General features: G+C 47.0%; 1 protein-coding gene across 6 annotated transcripts in view; it reads left to right on the top strand.

Moving 5' to 3' along the window:
- Window positions 1–1,817: 1,817 nt before the first annotated feature.
- Window positions 1,818–14,148, top strand: part of SMARCC2 (SWI/SNF related BAF chromatin remodeling complex subunit C2) — a 26,146-nt gene continuing 13,815 nt past the window's right edge. For 5 of the 6 annotated variants that reach the window (XM_017853243.1, XM_017853244.1, XM_017853242.1 and 2 more), the window contains exons 1-14: window positions 1,819–1,952; window positions 2,887–2,972; window positions 4,002–4,083; window positions 4,177–4,269; window positions 4,870–4,939; window positions 5,181–5,250; window positions 7,002–7,077; window positions 7,246–7,377; window positions 7,483–7,598; window positions 8,286–8,410; window positions 9,885–9,944; window positions 10,094–10,131; window positions 10,408–10,538; window positions 10,848–10,919. In XM_017853243.1, coding sequence (XP_017708732.1) covers window positions 4,033–4,083; window positions 4,177–4,269; window positions 4,870–4,939; window positions 5,181–5,250; window positions 7,002–7,077; window positions 7,246–7,377; window positions 7,483–7,598; window positions 8,286–8,410; window positions 9,885–9,944; window positions 10,094–10,131; window positions 10,408–10,538; window positions 10,848–10,919 — 1,034 coding nt within the window. In that variant the 5' untranslated portion in view covers window positions 1,819–1,952; window positions 2,887–2,972; window positions 4,002–4,032. Of the gene's footprint in view, window positions 1,953–2,886; window positions 2,973–4,001; window positions 4,084–4,176; window positions 4,270–4,869; window positions 4,940–5,180; window positions 5,251–7,001; window positions 7,078–7,245; window positions 7,378–7,482; window positions 7,599–8,285; window positions 8,411–9,884; window positions 9,945–10,093; window positions 10,132–10,407; window positions 10,539–10,847; window positions 10,920–14,148 lie in introns of all 6 variants that reach the window. The other variant, XM_017853240.1, reaches the window with a different exon arrangement.

The raw sequence follows: 14,148 nt of genomic DNA, 5'->3' as shown, positions 1-14,148 counted from the left end.
CCGAGCCCAGCCCCGCCCCACTGCTGCGCCCTCTGCCCCTTGTTTTTCTCTACTGCCCGGCAGGCCCCGGTGCCATTAGCCCACCTTCCCCTCAGCCATCGCCCTCCTGGCTCTTCTGGGAGAGGCGGCCGGCCGGGTGTGGACCGGGTGCCCAATGGGTTCCCCCGCAACCCGGAACGTGCCCGCCAGAGCTCCCCATGGAGCCGGGTACCGGCGGGGCTGAGGCCTCCCCGGTGCTTTGTGTATGTTCAGAGACAGGATGGAAAGCAGGAGGGTAAACAGTCACAGAGCCAGCCGTTGGCTGCTCATCAGCTTGAAAGAGGTCCCCACCCAGGGATCACCTGTCTCCGCCGCTCATCCCTCACCTTCATCTAAGGGGCAACAGAATCTCTCAGGGAGCTGGGGTATAGGAGTTCCTGGGTAGCGACCCCTTCCAAAACCTTTCCTCGATTTTGCAATGAAGTCACCCTGCAACCTAGCTTTGCAGTACCGTGGGTTTGGGGTCGAGAGGTTAGGGTAAGCGTTCTATCTCTAGCCCCTCACCCCCAAACCCCATAACTGGAGATCATAAGGTAGTGAACAAAGGGTTTAAGAATCCTTACCTGTCTTTTCTACCAGACCTCTTCCTGGTGTCGTCTTTGTCTCTAGGCCTGGTTTTCCCTGGAAATGGTTTGCCTCTCTTTTTCTCACTACCCTCAGAGAGGGGTTCTCTTTGTGGCTTTCTTTCGGCTCCCCATTTCTTCCTGCCGGCTTTGCAGCTCGTCAGAAGTGTGCTTAGTGGCTTAGGAGAACTTCCTACTGATCCTGGTTATGAGCCTGGCCCTGCCCTTGGGGTCTCTCTGGGTGTCAGAATCTTGACAAATAGCTGCTATTTCTATGGCTTGTCTCTATGCCTGTGAGAGGCTCTTGCTTTGACCTTTTGCAGGGAGATCAAGCTAGGGGCTTAGCCTCCGGCCTTGGGGGGATTGACAACTGTGACCTGGTTCAGCTTCCATGCTCTTAGCTCTTTGTCATTTACCTTTCCCTTCACAGATCTACTCTTTTCACCTCTCACTGAGAGGCGCTGTCTTCTTTGTGATGAGGGGGGAGAAAACGGGTCAAAAGGTAAAAAGAAAGTCTGGCTCAGGTTCAAATTAGAATGGAAGGCTAGGATGCTACTAGGTAGCGAAGTGTGGAAATATTGAGGTAGGGCCAGGGTTACTTGTCTCGGATAGTTTCCTCGGACAGGGTAGATGTTTTCTTGCTCTTCTCCATCAGGCTGGTGAGTGGATGGCCCTTCCTGTCTAGGAGGGCCTATGAAGACCTTTATACCCAGTCTTCAGAAGCAAAATGCACAAGCTCACTCTCAGTCCGCTTGCCCTCCTTCACTTCCTCGTACCTTTTCTTGTTAGGCTACATTATAGGGGGAATCATGGCTTTACACAGAGTTCCCCTAAGAAATGTCTCTCTTAGAGCTCCAAAGGTATTGCTTCCATGACCTGAACTCTATAAACCTCCAGAATTTTACAACCCTCAGTGCTGTTGGTTGAAGATGAGGTGCCAAGATAATAGGGTCCTGCAACTCCAATTTCAGAGTATAGCTGAGGAAGAGTAGTAAGCTTCCCTGTTCTCCCCAACACTGGCCATCTGGGCTGGTGACAGCAGAATTTCAGCTTCCTGGTTCGGGTGTCCAGAGCATCCCTTTTGCCATTTTCTTTATAGAGACTAAATAGGGAGAAAGGTACTATTTTCTTTGCTCCAGATACTTCCAGAGCCTCGGGGGGAGAAATGTGGGAGATAGTGGACAATTTATCTGAGATCTATTTTGCTTTCCTTTCCCTCTTTTCCCTTAGTATATACAAGCTGAACCACCCACCAACAAGTCCCTGTCTAGCCTGGTTGTACAGTTACTACAATTTCAGGAAGAAGTTTTTGGCAAACATGTCAGCAATGCACCGCTCACTAAACTGCCGGTGAGTGCAGAAGTAGCAGAGAGGGCGGGGGGTGGTGGTGGTGAGTCCTCCAAACTGGAGAGTTGTGTTTTAAAAAAAGATTTGCGAATTTTGTAATTTTTGAAATTTGGGTTATTTTCTACCATCCCTATCCCTGGTCAGGGCATTGTTGGCTTGGCCTAGTCTCCAGTTTACCATTCTTTTTGTCTTAGTAATACTTTGTGCAACAAATTATTTCAGAGTGCCTGGGATCAGTCCACAAGTCTCTCATGGCATGGTTAAAAGCGGACTTGAGATTTGGATTTGTGCGGGCTTGTGTTCAAATCCTGGCTTTGCCACTTGATGGCTGTGTGATCTTGGGCAGCATTCATGAGTCTTGGTTCCTTCATCTCTAGATGGGATTAGTAAACCTACCGTGTAGGGTTTCTATAATGGCACCTGAGATAATCCAGTAAAGTGTTAGCACAAGGTGGTGCTTTCTGTATATTGGTTTCTTTTACTCCCCTCTTGCAGGCCACATGATGGAATGGCACAAGGGTTAAAGAATTTCAGCTTTGAGCTGGGCATGGTGGCTCACGCCTGTAATCCCAGCACTTTGGGAGGCCGAGGTGGGCGGATCACCTGAGGCCTGGAGTTGGAGACCAGCCTGACCAACATGGAGAAACCCCCGCTGTCTCTACTAAAAATACAAAATTAGCTGGGTGTGGTGGTAGGCACCTGTAATCCCAGCTACTTGGGAGGCTGAGACAGGAGAATTGCTTGAACCTGGGAGGCAGAGGTTGCAGTTAGCCAAGGTCGTGCCATTGCACTCCAGCCTGGGCAACAAGAGCAAAACTCCATCCCAAAAAAAAAAAAAGGAGATCAGTTCAGCATGGGATTTTGTGAAAGGATTTTAAGTGATGATAGAATTTACAATGGAACCTTGACATGCTTCTTCCATACCTTGATTTTGTAGATCAAATGTTTCCTAGATTTCAAAGCGGGAGGCTCCTTGTGCCACATTCTTGCAGCTGCCTACAAATTCAAGAGTGACCAGGGATGGTGAGATGATTCTCTCTATTCTTCTTACATTTAGTTTAGAGGAAATCCCTCTTTTTGATTCCCTGGGGTCTTTCTGGGGTAGAAATTCTTGTGAGTCTTTATTTTGCTAGGTCAGTAGACCTGACTTGTTAGGTCAGAAAAATGGTTGGGAGTCAGAGCCAAAACAGTGGCCAACAGTGAGTGTGTACGCGAGTATCAGTGTGTGTTTTGTAGAGGAAAAGGGATTCTTAGGTTGGCATCTCAAACCTTTTTTTGTCCCTTTGGAGTAAGCACAGAGAGTGATTCATGGAGTTGAGATCAGTGAACCTCAGATCCCAGGTGATTTTGGCAATAGCTGTAAGCAAGCTTGCCTCCTAATTTCCCATATTAAGAAGTCATGACTCGGCGCAGTGGCTCATGCCTGTAATCCCAGCACTTTGGGAGGCCGAGGTGGTTGGATCATTTGAGGTCAGGAGTTCAAGACCAGCCTGGCCAACTTGGCGAAACCCCATCTCTACTAAAATACAAAAATTAGCTGGGCATGGTGGTGGGCACCTGTAATCTCAGCTACTTGGGAGGCTGAGGCCGGATAATGGCTTGTACAGGGGAGGCAGAGGTTGCAGCTAGCCAAGATCACGCCAGTGCACTCCAGCCTGGGCAACAGAGCGAGACTCCCTCTCGAAACAACGCCGGGTGTGGTGGCTCATGCCTGTAATCCCAGCACTTTGGGAGGCCGAGGCAGGTGGATCACCTGAGGTCAGGAGTTCCAGACCAGCCCGACCAATATGGTGAAACCCCGTCTCCACTAAAAATACAAAAATTAGCCAAGCGAGGTGGTATGTGCCTATAGTCCCAGCTACTGGGGAGGCTGAGACAGGAGAATTGCTTGAACCTGGGAGGCAGAGGTTGCAGTGAGCCAGGATCACACTGCTGCACTCCAGCCTGGGTGACAGAGCAAGACTCCATCTCAAAAAACAAAAAAGTCACATGCCCTCACCTCATCTGCAGACCTGAGCTATACCACTCACTAGATTATTGCCTCTTCACAAGGCGGCGTTACGATTTCCAGAATCCATCACGCATGGACCGCAATGTGGAAATGTTTATGACTATCGAGAAGTCCTTGGTGCAGGTAATAGGCATATCCCCTATTTATCTCCCTTCCCTCAGTGAGAATCTAAAAAACTCCTTTCCCGTAATCTCATTCTATTTCTTTTCTCCACAGAATAATTGCCTGTCTCGACCTAACATTTTTCTGTGCCCAGAAATTGAGCCCAAACTACTAGGGAAATTAAAGGACATTATCAAGAGACACCAGGTAAATGGTCTGGTCAGGAGAGGTTTCAGAAACTCCATGACTTTTTTCCCGATGTTTTCTATACCAAGCAGCAGCCCTGAACTGCCATGTTTTCTGCTTCAGAGGTGGCTCTGTCTACTTGGAAAAAGACTTGAGTTAAAGCCTTGAGTCTGTCTTTTCTGTCTGCTTCTCCCATTTTTCAGTCCTGACAGGTTTGCATTAATGTTCCTAGAGACTTATGTTGGACTGGGGAAAAATAGTATCCACTTCTATTGAGCTAGAGATTGCTTGATTTCAGATAAATGAAATCCCTGCTCTTTAGAACTTTATAATAATGAACAGATGTCATTGATAAGGACGTACAGTTGACTTTAAATTTCCCATGTGTAGATTATCTGTTCAGAGGATTATTTGTAGCAATTTTTAATTCTTTGACTTTTCTCCATTATTAGCACAATCCCAGCTGTTTCCGTCTGCCACTTAGCTGGTGTGTGCTTAGAGAATGCAAACTAACTTTAATACTATTATAAGCAAAATATGATTAGGAAGGCAGCTCTGTGGCTAAACCTTGAGTAATTCAGAGGGGACCGTAATTTACCTGCTTCTCCTTGTACCATCTAGGGAACAGTCACTGAGGATAAGAACAATGCCTCCCATGTTGTGTATCCTGTCCCGGGGAATCTAGAAGAAGGTGAGACCTGGGTTTTCCTGGCCACTTGAGTGGATGGTTTGGACTAGGAGGCAGAGGACTAAGATCACCATTCAGTACCTGGGCTCCTCCTCTTTCAATCTTGAATCCTCCTACCACCTTAAGTTCCTATTACCAAGTCCCCTGCTACAACAGGAGAGTGCATTAGTTAGGGCTTATGTACAGTATTTTTTGTGTGTCCCTCTTTAGCTTATATCTCTCCCTTCTCTTCCTCTATCCCCAGAGGAATGGGTACGACCAGTCATGAAGAGGGATAAGCAGGTTCTTCTGCACTGGGGCTACTATCCTGACAGGTGAGGATGGGTTCCTGGGGCAGGTTTAAGTATAAGAGCCAGACCCAGAAGCCCTGGAACATCTAGCAGAGCAAGAATCCACTCGTTCAGAGTTATTTTTAGATCACTTAATTTGTTCTCCTCTCACCTATTAAGTGAACCTCAGTCTTGGGGGAAGTTTGGACTTAGTGAGTAAGCCTTGGGCTAAAACAATTGAGGCTTTATGTATGAATTGATTATCCCCGCATAATTTTTGATATGTAAATGTTAGAAACAATCTAAATGTCTAACAGTAGGAAAATGTTTCAGTAAATTTGTATATCTACTCAGTGGGCTATTATGCAGCCTTTAAAGTGATATAAAATAACATGGATAATTTATAAGTGAATATTATTAATAGTTGCAAAAAGTAGCATGTAGGCCCGGCATGGTGGCTCACGCCTGTAGTCCCAGCACTTTGGGAGGACAAGGCAGGCGGATCACCTGAGGTTAGGAGTTCGAGACCAGCCTGGCCAACATGCTGAAACCCTGTATCTAAAAATACAAAAAAAAAAAAAAAAAAAATTAGCAGGGCGTGGTGGCGCACGCCTGTAGTTTTAGCTACTTGGGAGGCTGAGAAGTAGTATAATCGCTTGAACCCGGGCAGCAGAGGTTGCAGTGAGCCAAGATCACACCACTGCACTCCAGCCTGGGCGATAGAGCGAGACTCTGTCTCAACAAAACAAAACAAAAAGTAGCACGTAGGCTAGGTGCAGTGACTAATGCCTATAATCCCAGCACTTGGGGAGGCTGAGGCGGGCAGATTGCTTGAGCCCAGGAGTTTGAGACCAGCCTAGGCAACATGGTGAAACCCTGTCTTTACAAAAAAAAAATACAGAAATTAGCTGGGCATGGTGGCACACACTTGTACTCCTAGCTATTTGGGGGACTGAGGCGGGAGGATTACTTGAGCCCAGGAGGTTGAGTCTGCATTGTGCCGTGATTGAACCACTGCACTTCAACCTGGCCAACAGAGCAAGACCCTGTCTCAGAAAAAAAAAAAAAGCGTGTAAAATATTATCTAGTATGATTATGATTATGTAAAAACAAAATTGTGGACCAGGAACAGTAGCTCACTCCTGTAATCCTAGCACTTTGGGAAGCCAAGGCAGGAGGATCACTAAAGGCTGGAAGTTCAAGACCAGCCTAGGCAGCAAAGTGAGACCCTCTCTTAACAAAAACAAAAACCCCAGCTGGACGCAGTATCTCACGCCTGTAATCCCAGCACTTTGAGAGGCCTAGGTGGGTGGATCATGAGGTCAGGAGTTTGAGACCACCCTAGTCAAGATGGTGAAACCCCGTCTCTACTAAAAATATAAAAATTAGCCAGGCGTGGTGGCAGGCACCTGTAATCCCAGCTACTCAGGAGGCTGAGGCAGGAGAATCGCTTGAACCTGGGAGGTGGAGGTTGCAGTGAGCCGAGATTGCGCCACTGCACTCCAACCTGGGCGACAGAGCAAGGCAAGACTCCGTATCAAAAAAACAAAACAAAACAAAAATTACTGTGAAAAAACATATATACATGTGTCAAGAGTAGTTATGTAAGGGTAATTCTTTTGTTCTCTATTTTGAAATGTTTCGTAATGTGCTTTTACTTCTTTATAATAAATAGAATACCAAAAAAATAAGCCAACCCAGTACTTTCTGTAAATGGAAAGGATAAAAGATTTGCACTTCACTTTTCCACAATTCTATCCCATTGATTCTACTGTATGCTCAATTTCCCATGGCAGTTATGACACATGGATCCCAGCGAGTGAAATTGAAGCATCTGTGGAAGATGCTCCAACTCCTGAGAAACCTAGGAAGGTGAGCTTTTCTTGTACCCCCTCTTCCCCAAAAAGAATGCCAGAAGCAGTCTACTCTTGGAAAGTGAAACAGAGGCTCGTGTGCCCTTGGGCTTTTTCTGTTAAGGGTCCCCAGACAGAGCTGTAGCTTCCAGGCTTCTCTGCAGCATGATCTGCCTTTGTACTTTAGATTCATGCAAAGTGGATCCTGGACACCGACACCTTCAATGAATGGATGAATGAGGAAGACTACGAAGTAAATGATGACAAAAACCCTGTCTCCCGCCGAAAGAAGATTTCAGCGAAGACATTGACAGATGAGGTGACAAATCCTGTTCTTTTTTCCTGGCGCCCTTAGCATAAGTCTCAGAACAAATCTTCATTGGGGATTGTAGGCTGACATTTGTCCTGATTCTTCATCCTGTAGGTGAACAGCCCAGATTCAGATCGACGGGACAAGAAAGGAGGAAACTATAAGAAGAGGAAGCGCTCCCCCTCTCCTTCACCAACCCCAGAAGCGAAGAAGAAAAATGCTAAGAAAGGGTGTGCCAGCCCCTAGCCTGCCCCCGAGTTCACCATTCTCTCCATATCATGTTGAAGGAAGGAAAGACAAATCCCTTCCTATAAGCACCTGGTCCTGACCTGGGTGTGCCGTAATACTGCAGGTGTCCTGAGAGGGAAGATGAGGAGATCTTTTTTTTTTTTTTGAGACGGAGTCTCGCTCTGTCGCCCGGGCTGGAGTGCAGTGGCTGGATCTCAGCTCACTGCAAGCTGCGCCTCCCAGGTTTACGCCATTCTCCTGCCTCAGCCTCCTGAGTAGCCAGGACTACAGGCGCCCGCCACCTCGCCTGGCTAGTTTTTTGTATTTTTTAGTAGAGACGGGGTTTCACCGTGTTAGCCAGGATGGTCTCGATCTCCTGACCTCGTGATCCGCCCGTCTCGGCCTCCCAAAGTGCTGGGATTACAGGCTTGAGCCACCGCGCCCGGCCGATGAGGAGATCTTTAGCTACTCGGTTGTTAGTTCTGGTCCTGGCCCCACTAGAAATTTAAAGAGAGCTTTATCAAATGAAAAGCCTTTGCCACTTCCAATTACTCTGTAATTACTGGTTTCTGTTTGTACTCAGCTCTACCCTTGGAATTCTCTGTCACTTCCCTTCCCTTGAACTTCAGCTTCCAGGGACTCCTTGTCCAAGGATGACTGAGTTCTCTTTCACTCTCTTTCCTTCCCAGTCCCTCAACACCTTACACTAAGTCAAAGCGTGGCCACAGAGAAGAGGAGCAAGAAGACCTCACAAAGGACATGGACGAGCCCTCACCAGTCCCCAATGTAGAAGAGGTGACACTTCCCAAAACAGGTACAGGCCAGGCTGAGCTCCTGGAATTCACCCCCACTCCCCATCCTGATTCTCCTTTGCCAAACCCTGAGTGAGCTGATTTCTCAGGTCCACCTCCAGTCTACAGGATCCACAATTTAGTTTTTACATAATCATAATCATACTAGATGATATTTTACATGCTACTTTTTTTTTTTTTTTTTGAGACAGAGTCTCGCTGTGTCGCCAAGTCTGGAGTGCAGTGGCATGATCTCGGCTCACTGCAAGCTCCGCCTCCCGGGTTCACGCCATTCTCCTGCCTCAGCCTCCCAAGCAGCTGGGACTACACGTACCCACCACCTCACCTGGCTAATTTTTTGCATTTTTAGTAGAGACGGGGTTTCACCGTGTTAGCCAGGATAGTCTCGATCTCCTGACCTCATGATCCGCCCGCCTCGGCCTCCCAAAGTGTTGGGATTACAGGCATGAGCCACTGCACCCGGCCTGTACATGTACTATTAAGTCACTACTGTGGGAACGTTATAAAACACAAACATATCTCAAAAATTGAAAAATGTAAAAAATGATAAAAACAAACATGAAGTATCCAGGCGTGGTGGCTCACACCTGTAATCCCAGCACTTTGGGAGGCCGAGGCAGGCGGATCATGAGGTCAGGAGATCGAGACCATCCTGGCTAACATGGTGAAACCCTGTCTTTACTAAAAATACAAAAATTAGCCTGGTGTGGTAGCACACGCCTGTAATCCCAGCTACTCGGGAGGCTGAGGCAGGAGAATCACTTGAACCCGGGAGGCGGAGCTTGCAGTGAGCCAAGATCGCACCACTGCACTCCAGCCTGGGCAACAGAGTGAGACTCCATCTCAAAAAAACAAAACAATACAAAAACATGAAGAGAAGTTCTGTATTCTCTTCCTGAGTTGCAGTGGATCATCTTTTGCATCCTATGTTAGAACCCCACTTTGGAGACCATTGCTCCACTAATGCTGGTTTACAGTCTGTATTCTATAGACTCACCCCAGGTATTCCAGACGTGTGTTTCAGGGGTAGGATTGGGGGTGCCGCCAAGAAGAGTTCTGGCTTCCACCTCCTCATCAATCAGCTCTCCTCTCTATGTTTGCTCCTGAGCATATGCATATGAATTCAGTTGAGGAAAGTATGCTTTCAAAAATGTTTAACACCTAACCGTTCCTCCACAGAGTGATTTGGTCAGGTTCAGTATCAGACCATTAAAAGCTTACAGATACATAGATGGAGATAAAGACCTATCAAAGACAAGAATGATTAATGAATGTACATAGAGAAATAAGCTAATTTTTGGTTAGAGAAGTAGCAAGCAAGTTTCAGGCCCTAGAATAATTGTGACTGGAGAGAATTACTATATTTTGCAATCAGATGAAGAAAATTTTTGGAGAAAGTAGGATCTCCGTAACTATTAAATTGAAGGCTTGAATTAGGCAAAATCTGTCTAATAAAATGACTCTCTGTTTTGGCAGTCAACACAAAGAAAGACTCAGAGTCGGCCCCAGTCAAAGGCGGCACCATGACTGACCTAGGTAAGACAGGAGCCTCTTGGGCAAGGCAGTCAGAGCCAAGGGGAGGGGAGGGCTCAGCTGCGCCCTTTTCGCTAACCTGATAGGCTTTTGGTAGGGCTTTCTTGCCTCTCGGGAGGCTCCAGCTTTACATCTTGGTCTTTGTCTTTCAGATGAACAGGAAGATGAAAGCATGGAGACAACGGGCAAGGTGGAGCCAGTTTAGAGAGGCCCTACCTCTCTATGTGATTCTGATTTGTGATTATAGAGTTCATTCTGCCCAAACTTTTCAATGCCCAGACTTTACCCACTGTAGACTAATTCTAGCTGTTGTTCAAAACTCTGACCCTTTCAGAGTCCTGGGGCCCATGACTGCTCAGTCCCATCACCTATCTGTAGTGTCCACATTCCTGGGGTGTGGGAGAAGCAGAGGGTTGCTAGGGAGGAAACAGGAATGCTGAGTGTCCAGCAGCCTCCATACTTATAGGATGAGGATGAGAACAGTACCGGGAACAAGGGAGAACAGACCAAGAATCCAGACCTGCATGAGGACAACGTGACTGAACAGACCCACCACATCATCATTCCCAGCTATGCTGCCTGGTTTGACTACAATAGGTATGGTTGTCCCCAACTTCGCACTGAGTCCTTATTTCCCTGCCTCCAGGGGTCAACAGGTTGTTCTTTTCCCTGCCTCCTCCAAGTAAGTTATTTTTTCCTCAGCCAGATAGACCAGAGTACACTTTAGTTTTAGGGGCGCTCCTGGTGTCCTCTTGAGTCTTACGGCCCTGTGGGATGTTCTCCCCAAGCTTCTAACTCCAGCAATTTCGAGTCTTTTCCTTCTTTGCCTTCTAGACTTTTCCTCCCTTGGGGCCCCCATCCCTTCAACAGTGCCTTCTTCTGAAACCACTCTGGCTTCTCTTACAGCGTTCATGCCATTGAGCGGAGGGCTCTCCCTGAGTTCTTCAACGGCAAGAACAAGTCCAAGACTCCAGAGATGTAAGGAAATCTCAGCTCATGATTCTCTTTCTCCCTCCTGTCCCCCCATTCACCCTTCCTGATCCAGTAACATTCAGTTTAGCAAACATTTCTCGAGCTCCTTCCATGAGCCAGGCACTGTGCTAGGCTTACAAAGACACAATATCTGCCTTTAGGCAGCCCTGGCCTAGCATGTAGACACATGTTCTTTAGGATTTGCCCAAGGGTGTTCTATATATAACAAGTACTTTAATGCCTCAAATTCTTTTTAACAGGGTATAGAGCCTTTAAATCCATATTACTGATATTGTCTATACTGCAGATATTCCTAGCACAAGTAATAGCTTTGATTAAAGTGTAAATTACTATTACCAGGCTGGTTCCTGAGAGTAGGTTTTCATAGAAAAACAAGAGAAGGAACTAATAGAAGACCAGTTTATATAAATTAAGGGATGGAGAGGGCTCTCTGGGAAAGAAGTGTAGGAGCCACGGTGGCTCACGACTGTAAATCATCCCAGCTACTTGGGACACTGAGACAGAAGGATTCCTTGAGGCCAGGAGTTCAAGAATAGCGTGAGCAACATTGCAGGACTCCCATCTCTAAAGAAGTGAAAAAAAAAAAATTAGCTGGGCATGGTGGGGCATACCTGTGGTCCCAGCTACTTGGGAAGCTGAAATGGGAGGGTTGCTTGAGCCTAGGAGTTTGAGGCTACACTGAGCCATGATCATGCCACTGCACTCCAGCCTAGCTGACACAGCAAGACCCCATATCTAAAAAAATTAATCAACAAGGCTGGGCACTGTGGCTCATGCCTGTAATCCCAACACTTTGGGAGGCCGAGGCAGGTGGATCACAAGGTCAGGAGATCGAGACCATCCTGGCTAACATGGTGAAACCCTGTCTCTATTAAAAATACCAAAAAAGACCAGGCGCAGTGGCTCATGCCTGCAATCCCAGCAGTTTGGGAGGTGCAGGTGGGCAGATCACCTGAGGTGGGGAGTTCGAGACCAGCCTGACCAACATGGAGAAACCCCATCTCTACTAAAAATACAAAACTAGCTGGGCATGGTGGCACATGCCTGTAATCCCAACTACTGCAGAGGCTGAGGCAGGAGAATCGCTTGAACATGGGAGGCGGAAGTTGTGGTGAGCCAAGATCATGCCACTGCACTCCAGCCTGGGCAACAAGAGTGAAACTCTGTCTGGGGGGGAAAAAAAAATAGCCGGGCGTGGTGGCACGCATCTGTAGTCCCAGCTAGTCTGGAGGCTGAGGCAGGAGAAGCGCTTGAACCTGGGTGGCAGAGGTTGCAGTGAGCCAAGATCACACCACTGCACTCCAGCCTGGGCAATAGAGCGAGATTCTGTCTCAGAAAAAAAAAAAAAGTTAATGAACAAATAAATAAAAGTATGGGTTTGGGGCTCAAAAGTCTTCATCTCCTTCAAGATTTTGCCTCAGGCCAGCTGAGCGTGGTGGCTCACACCTGTAATCCCAGCACTTCGGGAGGCTGAGGCAGGCTGATCATGAGGTCAGGAGATGGGAGACTATCCTGGCTAACACAGTGAAACCCTGTCTCTACTAAAAATACAAAAAAATTAGCCGGGCGTGGTGGCGGGCACCTGTAGTTCCAGCTACCTGGGAGGCTGAGGCAGGAGAATGGCGTGAACCCGGGAGGCAGAGCTTGCAGTGAGCCGAGATTCCGCCACTGCACTTCAGCCTGAGCAACAGAGCGAGACTCCGTCTCAAAAAAAAAAAAAGATTTTGCCTCAGGCCAAACCTGCTTGGCTTTGGATAAGACGTGGCAATCTTCTTTGGTTAGGAATACTTCAAGATAACCCCATTGATGAGGTGGGTGAGACTGAGAACTGAACAAGTTTTCTTCCTAGCTATTCCACAGCTTGCCTTCTCTAGTGGTCCCTCCATGTTTTTTCCTCATAGCTTGCTATGGCTCTCTCTTCTTCTCTTCCTGGAGAAAGCAGTATGTGTGAAAAGAAAGTAGTGATCAGGTGAAATGAATTCAACATGACATGCAGGCAGGGTTGGAGTAGGAACTGAACTCTTGGTATAAAATAGTAAATGATGGGCTCGTCGTGGTGATTCACACCTGTAATTCCAGCACTTTGGGAGGCCGAGGCGGGGGCAGATCACGAGGTCAGGAGTTCGAGACAAGCCTGGCCAACATGGTAAAACCCCATCTCTACTAAAAATACAAAAATAGCTGGGTGTGTTGGCACACAGCTGTAATCCCAGCTACTTGGGAGGCTGAGGCAAGAGAATCACTTGAGCCCTGTAGGTGGAAGTTGCAGTGAGCCGAGATCACGTCATTGCACTCCAGCCTGGGCAACAAGAGTGAAACTCCATCTCAGAAAAAAAAAAAATAGTAAATGATGATAATTGCCTACATCTGTTGAGAGCTTAGTATCTTCCAGGCACTATCCTAAATGGCACTATCCTAAATGTCCAACATACATTGAGTAATTTAATCTTTACATCAGCCTTAGAGGTAGATATCATCTTCAGTTGACAGATAGGGTACAGAGGAGTCAAGTCACCTGCATAAAGTCACAGAGCTAGTAAGTAAAACCAGGATCTGAATCCTTTAATTTGGCCCATGATCTGAAACTTTACACTGTACCACATAATAGCCGTCATTTTTTTTAGCCCCTGCAGTGCCCCAGGCACTGTACTAGTACTCTATAGACCTCTCATTCTCAATGGATGTTCCATTTTACAGATGAGGAAACTGAGGTTTAAAAAAATCGAAGTAAATTGCCAAGGTCCTTATGGTAGAACTGGGATTTGAACTTAGGTCTTTTCTTCAAAACATATGTTTTTTACCATGTTATGCTGACTAGCTGTGTGCATGAATAAGGACTTCCTTATTAACATCTGAGTTTGGAAATGAGTACTTTTTCTTCTAATTCCTTGTTTAAAAATTGTATAAAATGGCCAGGCGCAGTGGCTCATGCCTGTAATCCCAGCACTTTGGGAGGCTGAGGCAGGAGGATCACCTGAGGTCAGGAGTTCAAGACCAGTCTGACCAACATGGAGAAAACCTGTCTCTACTAAAAATACAAAATTATCCCACCGTGGTGGCACATGCCTGTCATCTCAGCTACTGAGGAGGCTGAGGCAGGAGAATCGCTTGAACCCAGGGGGCGGAAGTGGCTGTGAGCCAAGATCACGCCATTGCACTCCAGCCTCTGGGCAACAAGAGTGAAACTCCATCTCAAAAAAAAAAAAAAAAAATT

This window comes from Rhinopithecus bieti, unplaced genomic scaffold (assembly GCF_001698545.2).
Source record: "Rhinopithecus bieti isolate Rb0 unplaced genomic scaffold, ASM169854v2 scaffold_35950, whole genome shotgun sequence".
NCBI lineage: Eukaryota > Metazoa > Chordata > Mammalia > Primates > Cercopithecidae > Rhinopithecus > Rhinopithecus bieti.
Note: the sequence above shows the minus strand (reverse complement) of the source record. Positions and strands in the feature narration are given on the sequence as shown.